At 37.0% G+C, this 15807-nt stretch overlaps 2 protein-coding genes across 2 annotated transcripts in view; one reads left to right on the plus strand and one right to left on the minus strand.

Moving 5' to 3' along the window:
• Nucleotides 1-8033, minus strand: part of LOC129264522 (BTB/POZ domain-containing protein KCTD3-like) — a 28912-nt gene extending 20879 nt beyond the window's left edge. The window contains exons 1-5 of the mRNA XM_064102545.1: nt 7787-8033; nt 2816-2869; nt 2135-2180; nt 1376-1508; nt 713-793 (exon numbers count right to left, since the gene is read on the minus strand). Coding sequence (XP_063958615.1) covers nt 713-793; nt 1376-1508; nt 2135-2180; nt 2816-2869; nt 7787-7842 — 370 coding nt within the window. The 5' untranslated portion in view covers nt 7843-8033. The remainder of the gene's footprint in view (nt 1-712; nt 794-1375; nt 1509-2134; nt 2181-2815; nt 2870-7786) is intronic.
• A 6042-nt stretch (nt 8034-14075) lies between these two features.
• The window catches only part of LOC135154652 (potassium channel subfamily K member 1-like), a 37345-nt gene continuing 35613 nt past the window's right edge, over nt 14076-15807 (plus strand). Inside the window, exon 1 of the mRNA XM_064101481.1 lies at nt 14076-14391. Within this exon, the coding sequence (XP_063957551.1) occupies nt 14076-14391 (316 nt within the window). The remainder of the gene's footprint in view (nt 14392-15807) is intronic.

Below are 15807 nucleotides of genomic sequence, written 5' to 3' on the forward strand. Positions count from 1 at the left end.
AATAATAATAAAACATTGCTTATATAGCGCATATAACCATGATATAATCATGTCTCTATGCGCTTAAGAAAGATGAATAGAAAGAATGGAGAAGAAAGAAAAGCCTGTTCACAGAGCAAATATATAATCAATTAATCGGTACATGTATATCTTATTTTACAAAAAGGAATGTCTTCAAAAGGGACTTAAAGGATTCTACATTATTAGCTTGTTTAACAATATCAGGTAATTTATTCCAAAGTTCAGCAGAGGACATTTTGAATGAACGAGCGCCGTAGAATTGAGCGTTTATCCCAATCCTAGACTGAATGCCCTTTTACCATTTCTGAGAATTTTTTCTCTTCACCACAAAAATAATAATCATCCTGGTTATCATAATTTATCATTTGATTAGAAGGTAATAGAGACTTGGATGGAAACAATTACAATTTTTGAGAATTAGCATTATTACAGTGGTTCGCGCTGTTATTGTAATCATCTTTTTCTTCTTCTTTGCGTCATCATCATCTTCATCATTACCATCTTCATTACCATCATCATCATCACCATCATATTCATCATCATTGTCATCCCCATCATCATCATCATCATCATCATCACCATCATCATCATCACCACCACTATCACCATAATCATCACCACCACCACCACCATCACCATCATCATCATCCTCATCATCATCATCGTCGTCATCATCATCATCATCACTTACGAGATGGGGGAAGAAAGCCATGAAACAGTACACTGCCACAAGACGACCGGTCAAGTTCCTCGCATAATGTCAGCTTTTTTACTGTTTGGAATGAGAAAAAAAATGAAATTAATAATGCTCATATTCAAGGAAAATATTGCACCAGTACCAGACCCCTATTCTTGAAAAAATGAGAAGTCTAAGTCTCAATTCATATTTAATGTCCATGTAAAAGTTTTATGACTTTTTTGAAAACAAAAATGATCCTTTGAAGATTTTTGCTAAATATAAAAATAAGGCTATCATTAATATTATGTTGCTTGCATGAGCCTAAGAGAAGAAAGTGGTAACATGAATTAAATAAAACAATCCTGTCACATTCAAGAAATAAGTCTTGCATCTCATTTTATTTTTCATTAATATCATTCATTCATATATTTGAATTAGATTAATTTATTTTACCTTTATCGCAATCTTAAAACAAACTCGATTAAAATCCTTAATATATGGAATAACCCCAGAGAAAATCTTATGATTCAGATTAAATGTGACATTTTTTAAATGATTAATAACAATGACATAATTTATGGACTATATAAAAAAATGTTATATATATCCATTTAAAAAAGTATTCATCTTTTGTGTATCCTTACAAGTAAATATACAATAAAGACATTCTTTTACCCAATGGTGATATGCCATAGAATTCAGCCTCGTGTTTGAGTGCCTGTATATCAAAGCCTTTGATATTGAGCTCCTTGGTCCTCAAATAATTCAAGATAGGCACAAAGAAGCTAGGGTCTCTATCAATAAATATCTGAAATAAGCAAATTTGAAATTAAAAAGGGGGAGTAATGAAGACAGAAAAGAAGGGGGAAATAGATGCAAGCCATGATTAAATATACACATTCTAATGATGCTCAAGAAATTGATTAATTTTTACCACTGTCAAACAGTTTAAAATATATCAATCATGCTTGTTTCCTTAATTGAAAGTAAAACTCCACAATTCTGCAACTCTTGATAAATGATTCAAAACTTTCAATTGATGGTATGTTACCACAAATGATCAATTCAACCAAAGATCTTTTTTAAAAAAATTCAGAAATACTATGAGATTTTAAATAATGCTTCTGTCTAGATTCTATATATTGAAACTACATTGTAGGCCTAATGATCCCTGACCAGATTTTTTTTTTATTTCTGAGGATAGAATTCATGCCGACTCTTACTTCACAGAATTATGATTAGTTATATTTTCACAAGCATTTGTCACACATATTCAGATTTCCAAGTAAAACATTTATTTGCAACTGAAAATGCAACTCTTTTGAAGATCTAAAGAATGTACACATGAATAATGAATTTTTTTCCTTTAAATTTGTCAAAAGAAAATTCTTCAAAAAGGATCATTTTGAGACTGATCACTGATTGACTACTTACTGCTCCTGTTTCATCTTTGACTGATGATATCCTTCCACTCAATAAGCTAAAAAAAAATTTAAAAAGACATTAAATTGTAATAACTGACATAAAACATGTTACATAGCAGCCCAGTGATTGAAAATTGGGCTCCCTGTGAATAAGAGAGTACATTCACTTCAACCCGAAAAATACTATTTTCTGGGAACTATTTGCACAAACATTTCATTCACAAATAGAAAACAGTCTTTTAATATTGCTGGTAGTATACTGAAATTCATATTTTTCCTTTGCATAATGTCCATAGAATTTATCATTTTAAGGGAATTATAATTTAGAGCATGAAGTAAAGTGCATCATTCAAGTTTAATTATGAAGGAGGAGAAAAGGAAAAGGAGAAGATGGGAAGAAGAAGATGATGACGATGATGAAGAAAAGGATAATAAACATGAGAAACAAAGGAAGATTGAGGAAGAGAAAGAGGAGAATGGGGGAGAGGGAGAAAACAAAAACCAAGAAGAAGGGGGAAGAGGAGCAGAAATGAATAAATGAATATGTTTAATCAAATGAATGTGTTTAAAAATTGAATATGTTTAATCCAGTTATCTGGGACTACTTTCTTTTAATGGAAACTGTGTTCAGTAGTCTCCATTCTCAGGCTGATAATTTACAAACATTTTGACTGTAACCAAGTAATCTTACCTAGAAAAAAATGAATCCGGAATCCAAGTCAAGGTCTGTCGAGATGTAGAGAACCTGTCAAAGACATAAAGAGATTCGATTCTATGGCATTTATTTCTACAGATCACAACATTTAACATTTACACACAAAAAATGGAAACTAGTCACCAAACTTTTGGGAGATGAAAGAAATTACCTTAATTGCTGAAGCTGGTGATTTTAAAAGCTTGTGTTATTAAAATCCCTTTTCATGGAAATGTGATATCCTTTTGCAATTGTATGCTAAAATCACATATGCTGACACAAAACCTTTGTCTGCTGAAATAAGAATGGTAATACTTGGAATATTTTTTTTTTTTTTTCTCTTGATCTAAAGGATAAATGCTTGATTTTTTCTGGCAGTCAGTTTATGATGACAGTTTTTCATCATACATGTATGCATTGGGGCAAAACGAAATTGATTTCTTTCAATTATTATTTTTTTTCTTTTCAAGAATAGAGGGCCTTACAACTTATGCCAAGTAAAATAAAAGTTTTTCAGCATTCTGCTGAATACAAAAATAATCATCAAGATTATAATGAAAGACAAATCATAAACAAATTTTTAAAATCATTTTTAGAGTAATGTGCCTGACATTCAACATGGCAAACTTATTACTCAAGCCAGCACAGTCAATCACCAAAAACACACACAAAACATACTGTTATATACACGGGCACTATCACTCACCACATTAAAGTCCCAATTTCAACTCAAAAGTCCCCTTTAAAAAGTAAATTAAAATACAGATTCTGCGCCATATTTCCAGAGCACACGGCAGCTTAGCTCAAATTTTAAAAGCAGGGTTATCGAAAAATGTGCTAAAAATTAAGAAATCTGTGGTTTTGTTCTAAGTTCACAATCTTTTTGGCAAATTTAGGATCGTATCTTCAATCAAAAAAGAAAGAAACTGAAAAAATCTACATTGAATTTGCACAGAAATAAAGTTGACGACATGCTAGCTGCAGGCTTTCATTCGACATGGGGTCCGAGTGTGATGTGAATGGCCGCTGCAACTTCTGGGTTGCATACATGTATATCACATGCGGTGTGGCGCAATTCAGCGGCGCTCGCATGTTTTGACTTTTGAACAAGCGACGCGCTATGTCAAATGAAGGGCGGGGGCTGTCGCATCGTGGTTGCAAAACATGATTTTATGAAATATTAAGATAGGTGAAAATAAACATTGCAATTAAAATAGACAAATATATTCAACATTGATGCGAATTTCATTTTGTGAAAAGACATTTTAGACTTAACAAAAAATATTGGCTTTGCAGAAAAGCTAATAAAATATAGCATGCCAAATTGTGGGCAGGTTATCATGAATAATTTTAGGATTTTGCATAGACTGATCTATACAGAGAATGTTACCAATTTAGGCAATAAATTTAGTTTAAAAGTAACGTTTTAATCACCCAAGGGTTCATTACATGCCGCCGCGCACAGAAAATTCAAGCCATAGAATTAGAAGTCGTGTGTTGTGGACCCAAGAAGTGAGATCCCAGCACGCGCGACCCACTAGTTAGAAATCCACTGCCAAACGCGGTTCGTGGTGCGAGGTTAGTATACTAATACTAACCTCGCAATACGTGTGAGTGCGTTTTAATAGCCCCCGGAAAAAATGGATTGTCTGGCGGCAAGACAATAAATTAATTATTTTCAGGGGCTACTTTTAACATACTGTAGCGTAATGAGTTATACCTTTAAGATGTATTTCATAGTTTAATCGTAGAGGGCGATATTTTAGTTGTGATATGCTTTGCGATTATTGGAGAAGTACGTGAGTTCGCTGGGAGCTGCGGTGGCGTACGGTTGTAAGATGTAAGCTCCGAATAAATCAAGTTGAACTGTATACTGAATATCTCCCAAGTTGCTTCATTTGCATGATTTAGGGTGAGTGAGCGGGTGATTCGGTGTATTTCAGAGGAGCGAGAGAGTGTACCACGTTGCACAATATACTTTTGTGAACGAACCTGCCCAAAAAGAGATATAAAAGTGAGGAGAAGCGTGGACCGGGTTCTAGAGACTGCGAGACGGCAGAACGCTACCCCGACAGAGCTCGGTTACGCCACACTGGTGGCCGCGGTGGGATTGAACAACGTGGTATTGGAAGCTTAGACAACTTAGGCGCCTGTATTACAGGGAGCGCCACGTATATCGCCTATGAAGATTGCCAGGAGAGGCAAGAAGAGAGCGCCCTGGGTGTACGTGTGCGGCGGAGATAGTGCCTACACACGTTGGTGAATAGCGCCCTGGGTGTGTGTGGCGGAGATAGTGCCTACACACGTTGGTGAATAGCGCCCTGGGTGTGTGGCGGAGATAGTGCCTACACACGTTGGTGGATAGCGCCCTGAGTGTGTGTGGCGGAGGTAGCTCCTACACACGTTGGTGAATAGCGCCCTGGATGTGTGTGGCGGAGATAGTGCCTACACACGTTGGTGAATAGCGCCCTGGGTGTGTGTGGCGGAGATAGTGCCTACACACGTTGGTGAATAGCGCCCTGGGTGTGTGTGGCGGAGATAGTGCCTACACACGTTGGTGAATAGCGCCCTGGGTGTGTGTGGCGGAGATAGTGCCTACACCGTTGGTGAATAGCGCTCTGGATGTGTGTGGCGGAGATAGTGCCTACACACGTTGGTGAATAGCGCCCCGTGTGGCGGAGATAGTGCCTACACACGTTGGTGAATAGCGCCCTGGGTGTGTGTGGCGGAGATAGTGCCTACACACGTTGGTGAATAGCGCCCTGGGTGTGTGTGGCGGAGATAGTGCCTACACACGTTGGTGAATGGCGCCCTGGATGTGTGTGGCGGAGATAGTGCCTACACACGTTGGTGAATAGCGCCCTGGATGTGTGTGGCGGAGATAGTGCCTACACACGTTGGTGAATAGCGCCCTGGGTGTGTGTGGCGGAGATAGTGCCTACACACGTTGGTGAATGGCGCCTTGGGTATTTGTGGCGGAGATAGCGCCTACACACGTTGGTGAATGGCGCCTTGGGTGTGTGTGGCGGAGATATATAGCGCCTAAATACACGTTGGTGAATGGAGCCTTGGGTGTGTGTGGCGGAGATAGCGCCTATACACGTGGGTGAATAGCGCCTATTGAGTCGGTGTGTAGACGACAGCGTGGATAGCGCCTATACATGTAAATGTATAGCGCCTACGACGTGTGGCTATGAAGAATGGATCTGAAATTCCTTGCAGGATAAGTGCAGCGTGGAGATGGGGATCTCTGAACGTCGAAGAGAAGTACTTGTTGGATATGCAGATACTAGCAACGAGGGAACTGGAGCTGTCCTATGTTGGGAAGGAGCAAGTCATATCCTATGCTAGTGGGGTACTGCATTCAGAAAGCAGAGAAAAAAACTACTATGGGGCTCAAAAGGAGTCATGGGCCATGGTAGTATTTCGGAGCTGCAACAGAACTTCTATGGGCGGAGATCAGGACGGATCATCGGGCACTTGGTTGGATCTTTGCAGAGGCAAGGGTGGTTGCCGTGGAACTTGACATCAGCAATGAGCAGATACCAACAGAAAGAACCTTCGATCAGGTAGATCTTGGAAGCAGAGCATCAGTCAGTCGACCGGCCCGATTGGTCAACGGTGGCTTCAAAGTCTAGTGTGGAGAAGTCCTATTGGAGGATGCACAGCTGGAGATGAAGCAAGACATACTCTACAGGAAGTAGGAGTGTGACCAAGGTCGGAATGTAACCTGGCATGTGATGTTGTTCTTCAGATAGATAGTTCGAAGGAATTGCGTTGGATGCACATCCGCTGATTGTTACGACAGGGTAACGCCTTGGCCTCCAAAGAAGTCTTTATAGAGAGAGATCGAGATGATGAAAAGTAGTTCTAGACATGCGCCTTGAAGAAACCCCCCAAGAAGGAATCGTCTAGCACTATAATAGAAATCCGCAGAATAGATATTGGACAGAACTTTCGCTATATATTACTTTGTGCCAGAAACAGTCAGACTCTGACGCATTTGAAATTTGTATTCAACATGTTGTTTTATGCCTTGATGTATTCTTTATATTTTTTGCTTCCATGTTTCCTTTTCCTATTTTCTAACCTTTCTTATGTAATTCTCTTGACATTTTCCTGATCTCAATGCTACTCTGTTTGCTCTTTCTATCTATTTCTGTATATAGATTGTTTTGGTTGTTAATGTAAGAACGGTACTTTATGTACTATGCCAATGTATATACCTGTATACTTTTAACGATGTTTTAATGTTTTATTTTCTTCTTTGGAAGAGCGAGATAACATTTAAAGAAATTTATTGTTATGCTTTGTTGTTAATATACCTGGTCCGAGGACAGCCCAGACTTGGGGAGGGGCTGTGTAGCGTAATGAGTTATACCTTTAAGATGTATTTCATAGTTTAATCGTAGAGGGCGATATTTTAGTTGTGATATGCTTTGCGATTATTGGAGAAGTACGTGAGTTCGCTGGGAGCTGCGGTGGCGTACGGTTGTAAGATGTAAGCTCCGAATAAATCAAGTTGAACTGTATACTGAATATCTCCCAAGTTGCTTCATTTGCATGATTTAGGAAATTAGGGTGAGTGAGCGGGTGATTCGGTGTATTTCAGAGGAGCGAGAGAGTGTACCACGTTGCACAATATACTTTTGTGAACGAACCTGCCCAAAAAGAGATATAAAAGTGAGAAGCGTGGACCGGGTTCTAGAGACTGCGAGACGGCAGAACGCTACCCCGACAGAGCTCGGTTACGCCACAATACTATTGCCTAAAAATCGTGAACATTCTCTGTAAGAGTCTATGCAACATCCTAAAATTATTCATGATAACCTGCCCAAAATTTTGCATGTTAATTGGCCCACACTGACATTCACTTCACTTGTGTTGGGATTTTATTTAACTTCAACTTAAACTTAACGACATTTATACATACATGTGGGACCGAAGCAAAAATAAGGAGATACTCACCGCGTACCACCAACATTCAATTTGATGAGATCACCCGAACCCAACATCCCATTCATGGCTGCTCGATCTGGCCCGGGAATGTCGAAGTTTCGTCCCGAATTGCCTTTTATCTTAAACTTATTTTTGTTTTGTACACTAATTACGTCAGTTTCTAATGTGATTCATAATGACAAATTAAAACAACACTTGTCTTGTTTGGGCGTGAATCACTAACGTAGATGGCAGCAATCAGCTAGCAGAGTTGACTGCAGGAACAACTGGGGCCGATTGCACGAAAGGGTCTTTCCAAGGACCGTCTTTCGTGTCGCCCATCTTTTATGATGCGCTGTAAGCGGGGTGTTTCTGAAATTTATGATAAACAAATAAAATTCGTAAGCTAGCTTTTAAATCAAATTTTATACAATTTCATGAGATATCACATCATTTTATAAGAAAATATTTTTGTTTATTCAACGGACAAATAAAATATATTTGCAGATAATCTATTTGAAATGCGTTTCACATGGCGTATCATAAAAGATGGGCGACACGAAAGACGGTCCTTGCAAAGACCCTTTCGTGCAATCGGCCCCTGTATTTTTCCAGTAGATGCGGTATAAAGGTATAAAGAGTTCAGAGTAGAGTAGTTCAACTCTGGCAAAGTTGTGAAAAGTTGCGTTATAAATGTAAAAAACAACAACAAAAGAAAATGGATAACAAATGTTTTTTTTTTTAATGAGAGGTCCATAGAGGTCCGACATGCCGTAGATAGCCCCTTAAGGAGCAAAATTTCTATTTGAAAAAATAGCTGCAAGTGAGCAAAAATGAAATTTTTTTAAATTCAAATATAGTTTGTGATAGATTTTTACATAATCAAATAATATTCCGAAACTCGTATCTCAGTCCCTTTTCCTTTTCTTTCCGTTTTTCCTGAAACTTTGTGGATGTCCTTGGGCCTTGCTGGCCCATCTGTAGGCCATTGGTGATAGAATAAGTTGATTGATACTAAACCGAATGTGTATAGATTCACGTGAAAATAGATAAAATTGTAAATGGGCTAATTGGTGATAAGATCAAAATGGTTAGTAGATGAACTGGTTGTAAATGATAATTATATAGGATTAGAATGAGAACCTAGAAGACAAAATGGAGTAGTCAAATGCAATTTTCCATGCTGATTCTTCTCAATGACTGCTAAGAAATCAGGTATCGATTGATTTGGTATAATCAATCGAGTGGTCTAAGGCGCCTGGCTATACATGAAAAAGTCCGGGGTTCGATCCCCGGCCGTGGCACCTATGCCCGTGAGCAAGGCATTTAAGCTACAATGCTCTTTTATCCTGCTTTCAAATAAATGGAAATGATATATGCATTGTTGGTAACTATATAGGTGTGAACTTGTTAAAAAAAAAACAATAATCCGTCTAAAGAGAGGTCAAAGTAACCGCATATGCTTCGAATTGGTAAATTGCCAAGTACCCCCAACTCGTCCACTCAGCGCATGGCCTACTTTCATTTAGTCTAATACTAATATTCCGTCCATCAACATTTCGTCGAACAAACCACTTGGTACAATCATCACTTCGTCTAATCACCATTTCGTCTCATAACCAGTTTGATAATGATACTACATGTATAACGACCTGTGTTCCTGCAATTTTCCTCTTTTCACTTTCAATTTTACTTGTAGTTGCACTACCCCTCCTTCCTTTCTTTGCCTCTCCCTTTTTCCTTATTATAATTTTATTATTACTATTGTTTTTTACTATTATTTTATTTTAGTATTATTGTAATAATTATTATCATTATTATCATTATTATCATTATTATCATTATTATCATTATTATCATTATTATCATTATTATCATTATTATCATCATTATCATTATTATCATTATTATTATAATTAATATTAAAGTCACTCAATTTTTTGATCGCTTTACTTTGATACTCTGTAGCCGATTACATGTTTTAATCCCGCTTCCGTTCGTCTTCATTAACCCCACTAGAAAATGCACTTCTTCATGTCGAGTGAAAACAACACTAAAATGTTCAGCGAGCCAAGAGAAACAAACTTAATTGAATGTAATATTTTATCACCTGACTTAAATATCTTAAACAAAGCAGAATTTGAACACTGCTCATTTTCTGGTGTGGTTCACTAACTTTTTAGAACCACGGTATATAGTTTTGTTAATGAGGTTATATAGGGGCTTGCCTTTCAGCTCAGTTTTTCTTGGCAGGTTCCTCCGTTCCGTTCCATTCACTTTTTATCGCTAAAATAATAGAAGCTCCCTTCAGTTCCTGTTTAATATCTATTTAATATTTTTATGTAACATCATTGAACTGTTTGTATTATTTTGAATAAATTATGTACTGTTACTTCAATTGTATTTTGTTTATTTTGTTGAACGGAATTGAATAAAATCTAATTTAAATCTAATCTAATCATTGTGGGGAAAGATGGGGGTGGAATTACAGCAGAGATAAGAAAGAGCGAGAGAGAGAGAGAAAAAAAAATTAAGAGGGAGAGGGAGGGATACTAAAAGAGTTGTGACAAAGCCGAGGAGAAGCTGCAGGGAAGTAGGGTGAAGGGGGCGGCCACCTCTTGTGATTTTGTCAATAGTGAAAAAAGGGAAACGGGTGGGGGTAAAAAAAAGAAAAAAAGTGGAGTGATGCATGGAGTAATGTTTTAAATATCTGGTGCATTCAAACACATGTAACTGGATTTTTTTCCTTCCATGATGATCTCGAAAATCCAAAAAGCTTACCTGACTTAACAGACATCACCCGAGTTTTGATAGAAGCAATTTTTAAAACCCTAAATAAGAAGTGTATCTATAGACAGTTCCATGTGAATCACTTCAGCGCTACAGAGGGTGGGGCAGAGATGAACGCCCCATATTTGCTTTTAAGTGATGAAACATGCAAGGAATGAACCAATTAGAGAGGAACAAAATAAGGGGAGACGTAAACGATCTAAATGCTTGGCCTGATTGTGTAACTATAAAATTACAATACCGCAGTACTTTTTAAATTCTTATCATAATATCCTATATTGTGCAAACGTGTGGTAAGAGATGGGGATAGTAAACAGGGCCCTGGCAACGATTTTTTTTACTGGGGGTGCTGAAGGAAATTTGACAAGCCAAAAAAGGATAAAAATAAAAACAAACAAAATAAAAGGTTACATTACAAAATGAGGGTGATTTCGATCCCGAGAAATTTGACAAGCAAGCAAAAATTAATGTCGTTACATTGCATGTGGTTACATATCTGCCATTTATCATACATACCAGATTTCCAGGGGGTGCGCTGTCCATGGAAAATAACACACGCAGCACCCCCGCTTCCTAGGGCCATGCATGGAGATTCAAGTTGAATATTAAAGCGATTGTGAATCGATTTGAATTGGGGAATATTGGTGCATGTAAGTCTGTCAACCCCGGCTGTTTTCCGCCAGAACAATCGGTTCGGTGTAAAAATGGCAGAGGTAAAAATGGCAAAGGTAAAAATGGCAGAGGTAAAAATGGCAAAGGTAAAAATGGCAAAGATAAAAATGGCAGAGGTAGAAATGGCAGAGGTAAAAATGGCAGAGGCAAAAATGGCAGAGGTAAAAATGGCAGAGGTAAAAATGGCAAAGGTAAAAATGGAAGAGGAAGAAATAGGAGCGGTAATAATGACAGAGGTAAAAATGGCTGAGGTAAAAATGACAACACTTGAGTTGGTATTTCTTATTTTTTTCCTGGACTTACATGCACGACCTTCTCATGTCAAATCGCTCTTCTAATATTTAAATTTGAAGAACACTTTGGATCCCAAATATTGTACTGAATTCATTACAGGGGAAATTTACACTGACATAGAGTATATTAAAGTGATATTGGTGAGGGTTTTAGGGAATCAATCAAAGATTTAAAAAGCTACTAAAATTTTACATGTTAATGGGGACGTCATATGCGAGCAGTTTTCCCCATAATTATATGGTGTAATAAAAGAAATATCAATGAAATGTCATTAAAAAAAAAAAATGGTTTTAATTGTACCTTAAGTATATTAACATACAAATAATTTCACATCCACTCCTAAAAGATTTTTTTTAGCAATCATGAACCACTGATTAAAAAATTGAAAAGTAGACATTTTGGTGCACAAAATACGGGGTAGTTACTAATATATGACGTCACAGATCAAAAACTCAAACTTCTAATAACTTTTTAATCTTTGATGGGTTTTCCGCAAACCTTCACCAATATATTTTTTCTGCTATTTTTACAGTAAACCATTCGACAGGATGAATTTCCCCTTTGAAACAGGTCTATAGAATGGTACCTAAGAAACACCCATGAACTTAAATCCCTGATTCCCTACACATTTCAAAATTCATGCGGTACCCGTTACCATAGAAACTAGTTAAAGAACCTGATATCCACTTGGACTAGCTGCAATGAGGTATTACTCTGAAAAATGAACACTAGTTGCTATTATTTTATCATTTACATTAAACTATATACGTATCATATGAATATCTATTCGGATTCATTATGATGTTGAAATATGAAAAATTACTTTTATTACAGAACGTTTTGTTAGTTGTCTGTTATCCAAGTTATGCAAGTGGTTCAAAGAAATCCCGAACTCGTCTATTTCAGTGTGTTAATGGTAGCGCACATTGGTGTTTACATTACAATTCGTTTTTTTTTTCTGTTACATTACAATTCGTTTGATATGTATGTGATGAAGTGCTGTTCTACTATACGAAATGGCCAAGATAAATCCTTTCATCACTCACTAACTGAAATCATTTTGGCATGAAAATGTTTGAGTTTAATCATATCAACGATAAAGTGTAGACCTAAAATGATGAAAAAAAATCCAAATAATATCTCAACATAATACTCATTTTGTCGATAGGAGTCCATTCAAGGTCAATTATTACTGATATTAACTGGAAAGGCTATATATTTTCCTTGCTGATCTAGCATGTCATGATCTTTACCTCTGTAATTTTTACCTCTGCCCTTATTACCTCTGCCATTTTTACCTCTGCCATTTTTACCTTTGCCATTGTTACCTCTGCCATTTTACCTCTGCCATTTTTACCTCTGCCATTTTTACCTCTGCCATTTTTACCCGGCACCGAACATCACAATGAACCTCCAATAATTATCAATCTATTCATTATGAAAAAGAAATAATATCCTGGAGCTGTCCCTGTGTAAACATGAGCTGTCAAATAATAGCAACAAAACATTTCCCTTGTACTCTCATATTATGCAATATTCGGAATTTCGAAACATGAGTGATATCGTGAGATTAATTGGCGCGCTGATCGAACTGTGCTCGTAGAGCGCGCAACTGCAACTATAATCACAGATTATACCTTTATCGAATCAGTTCTATGATACCATTCACCGCTCCCGATTGGCATTGGTCGTCATCTATTTGATTTCAAGGAATAACCATGGACTGGTATTTGGGGCTCGTTTTACTATCTTCTATTAACAAAATCTGAGGATATTTTCCATTCTTATATTTTCCGAGTTGGCCTATAGAGTAACCCATACACTTCCAGTCTCATTTATGTAGAGCAGTTTAACAGGAAGAGATGACAGCATTGATCTACTGAGGTTCATTCTTTATTTGCAGAGCGCAACCACCCTTTTTGTCTGTTTGTGTTCATTCTTATTTGTTTTCAAGTTCTTCTTTTGTCTGGATCCGACTGAAACTCTTCGCCAAACAGTTTCTTTTGCATACAGTTCTTGAGAGCATATGCACACGATCTGTACTGAGTCTATATTTTACGTAGAATATAACCGTCCGTATACAAGCGCAAAATATACCTGCAATTAACAGCAATCGGTATCATGTATGCCGAGGCTAGAGACAATAGAGTTTTGGAAGACATTTACGGACAAACAAGTCGATGAAAGTGTTTTCATGTAATTGTTCTTCCCAACTTTTTTTTATTCATGTTATCCTTTATTCAGTTGTGAAATCAATGATTTGGTAAAGGATGATTTAAAAAAACTCTGTAGGATATAATAAAAAAAAAATTTACTTCATTTTAATTTCTTCGCAGTGACACTTTTAGATCTTCCACAATATAGATCTATCCATTCGGTAACTTCACCTTGCAGTCCATTTGTGGATCCTTGATCTTGGAATTTCAATTGTTCCAAGAACTATTCCTTGTCTCTAAAGCAGTACGCCTCCATTTCTTTTTTCAATATATATGACTGGCACAAGGATATTTCGTATATATGTTTCTTGGATTCCGTCGGAACTAACACGAAAAAAAAAATAACAATGGGAAGTGCAGGACGCCTCATCCTCTTTGCTCTCCTCTACATTCTGTACATTTGTCTCGGGGCCGGCGTCTTCATGGCCCTTGAGAAGCCGTACGAGCAGGAACTGGCCAGCGACATCATCCGCAGGAGAGACGGGTTCCTCGATGCCCACACCGAGTGCATGACTGTCGAGGAGCTCGACCAGTTCGTCAACGACATCGAGGAGGCGTTCCAGTTCGGCGTCACCTACGCGGTCGCCGTCAACTCAACGGCCAACACCATGTGGGATTTTGGAGGATCGTTTTTCTTTACCACAACTCTTTTGACAACCATAGGTGAGTTTAAAACATGTCATTGCTTCATCTACTAAAAAGGTAGAAAACTTGGGTCTTGCAATAGTGTTTATGTTATTTATTACAGTTGTCAGAAAAGGGAAAGTGACAAATAATATCGGGGAAATTGATTATCAATCGTAATATTGAAGGTGAAGCTTTCATCTTCGGCACTGTCCCCTCCCTAACTTTCAAAGCGTTCCGCGAACACAGACGACCTGATGATTATCTTTCTTTTCATTAAAAACTGAAAAACACGGAATCTATATGGGTTCCGTTGTTAATATGCGTGATTTTATTTCATAAAAGAATACTGCACAACTCTAAAGTGGGAATATCTTGTAATAGGGTAACAGTACTCGACTGACAGCTGACTGCTGATGCGTGATACTTTCAACAATAATTCACGACAATTCAATATTTGGGTGATAATAATGAAGCATGAGTGAGGGAAGGGCCAAAAGGGAGTGCATTATAGATTCGTAAATAGTTATTGCCTGTAGCCGGTGTGTAAAGTTTTCTGCACTTTGAACATGTTGAACCGAAATGAATAATACCAACCATTCTTACCCTGACTGTGTGGTTATGATAATAATATGCAACATTTGTTTAGCGCTTAATACAAAATTCTAAGCACTGCATACTATTACCCCGGCTGGTAGTGAAAAACGAAACATTTCCTAAATCAGAGAACTGTGATCAAATTGAACGAATTAAAACTAACTTTTCTAGACTACTTGAACTAAGTAAATTCCTGTAACCACATACATTTTCCGCCAAATTACTATTTACTTTGTAATTTTGCTTCATAGATGTCAAAGGCCAATTCTACCCAATATAAGTTTGATCTGAATAAACTGAGAAATATTTTCTAATAGCATTGATTTTTAATCAATTCAAAGACCCACCTGTTTAATGTCTAGATATCAGTTGTGGGTTGCTCTAAATGGAGGTGCACATCTTAATTGCCTTTTGTTTCTTTAAATTTTGTTTTAAATTCATTAAGACTACTTTTTATTTTCACATGAGGAAATTTAATTGATAAACAGAAAACTGAGCCGTTAGAAACTGTATTAAGCGCCTACAAATGTTATTATTTTTATTATTATCAATATTATTATCATCATTATTATTACTAATCAAAGTCATATGTAAAACAAGACATTTACTTAAATATTTTCACCTCGTACATTGCTGATATGCAGCTGGAAGAGCCGATGAAAATACACACTCATTCTTGTTTTCATTTTTTAACTATTTAGCATTTCAGATATTTACATTTTGTGTATATTTTTATAAAAAAAAGATCTGATCTAACCTGATCCAATAGGATTTATAGTATCATCTACATTATTTGAGTAAAATGAAAATACCTTAATTCCATCTTGATGCAAATTCTTTCTGGATTAGAACATTATT

The sequence above is a fragment of the Lytechinus pictus genome, chromosome 7, assembly GCF_037042905.1.
Source record: "Lytechinus pictus isolate F3 Inbred chromosome 7, Lp3.0, whole genome shotgun sequence".
Taxonomy (NCBI): Eukaryota; Metazoa; Echinodermata; class Echinoidea; order Temnopleuroida; family Toxopneustidae; genus Lytechinus; species Lytechinus pictus.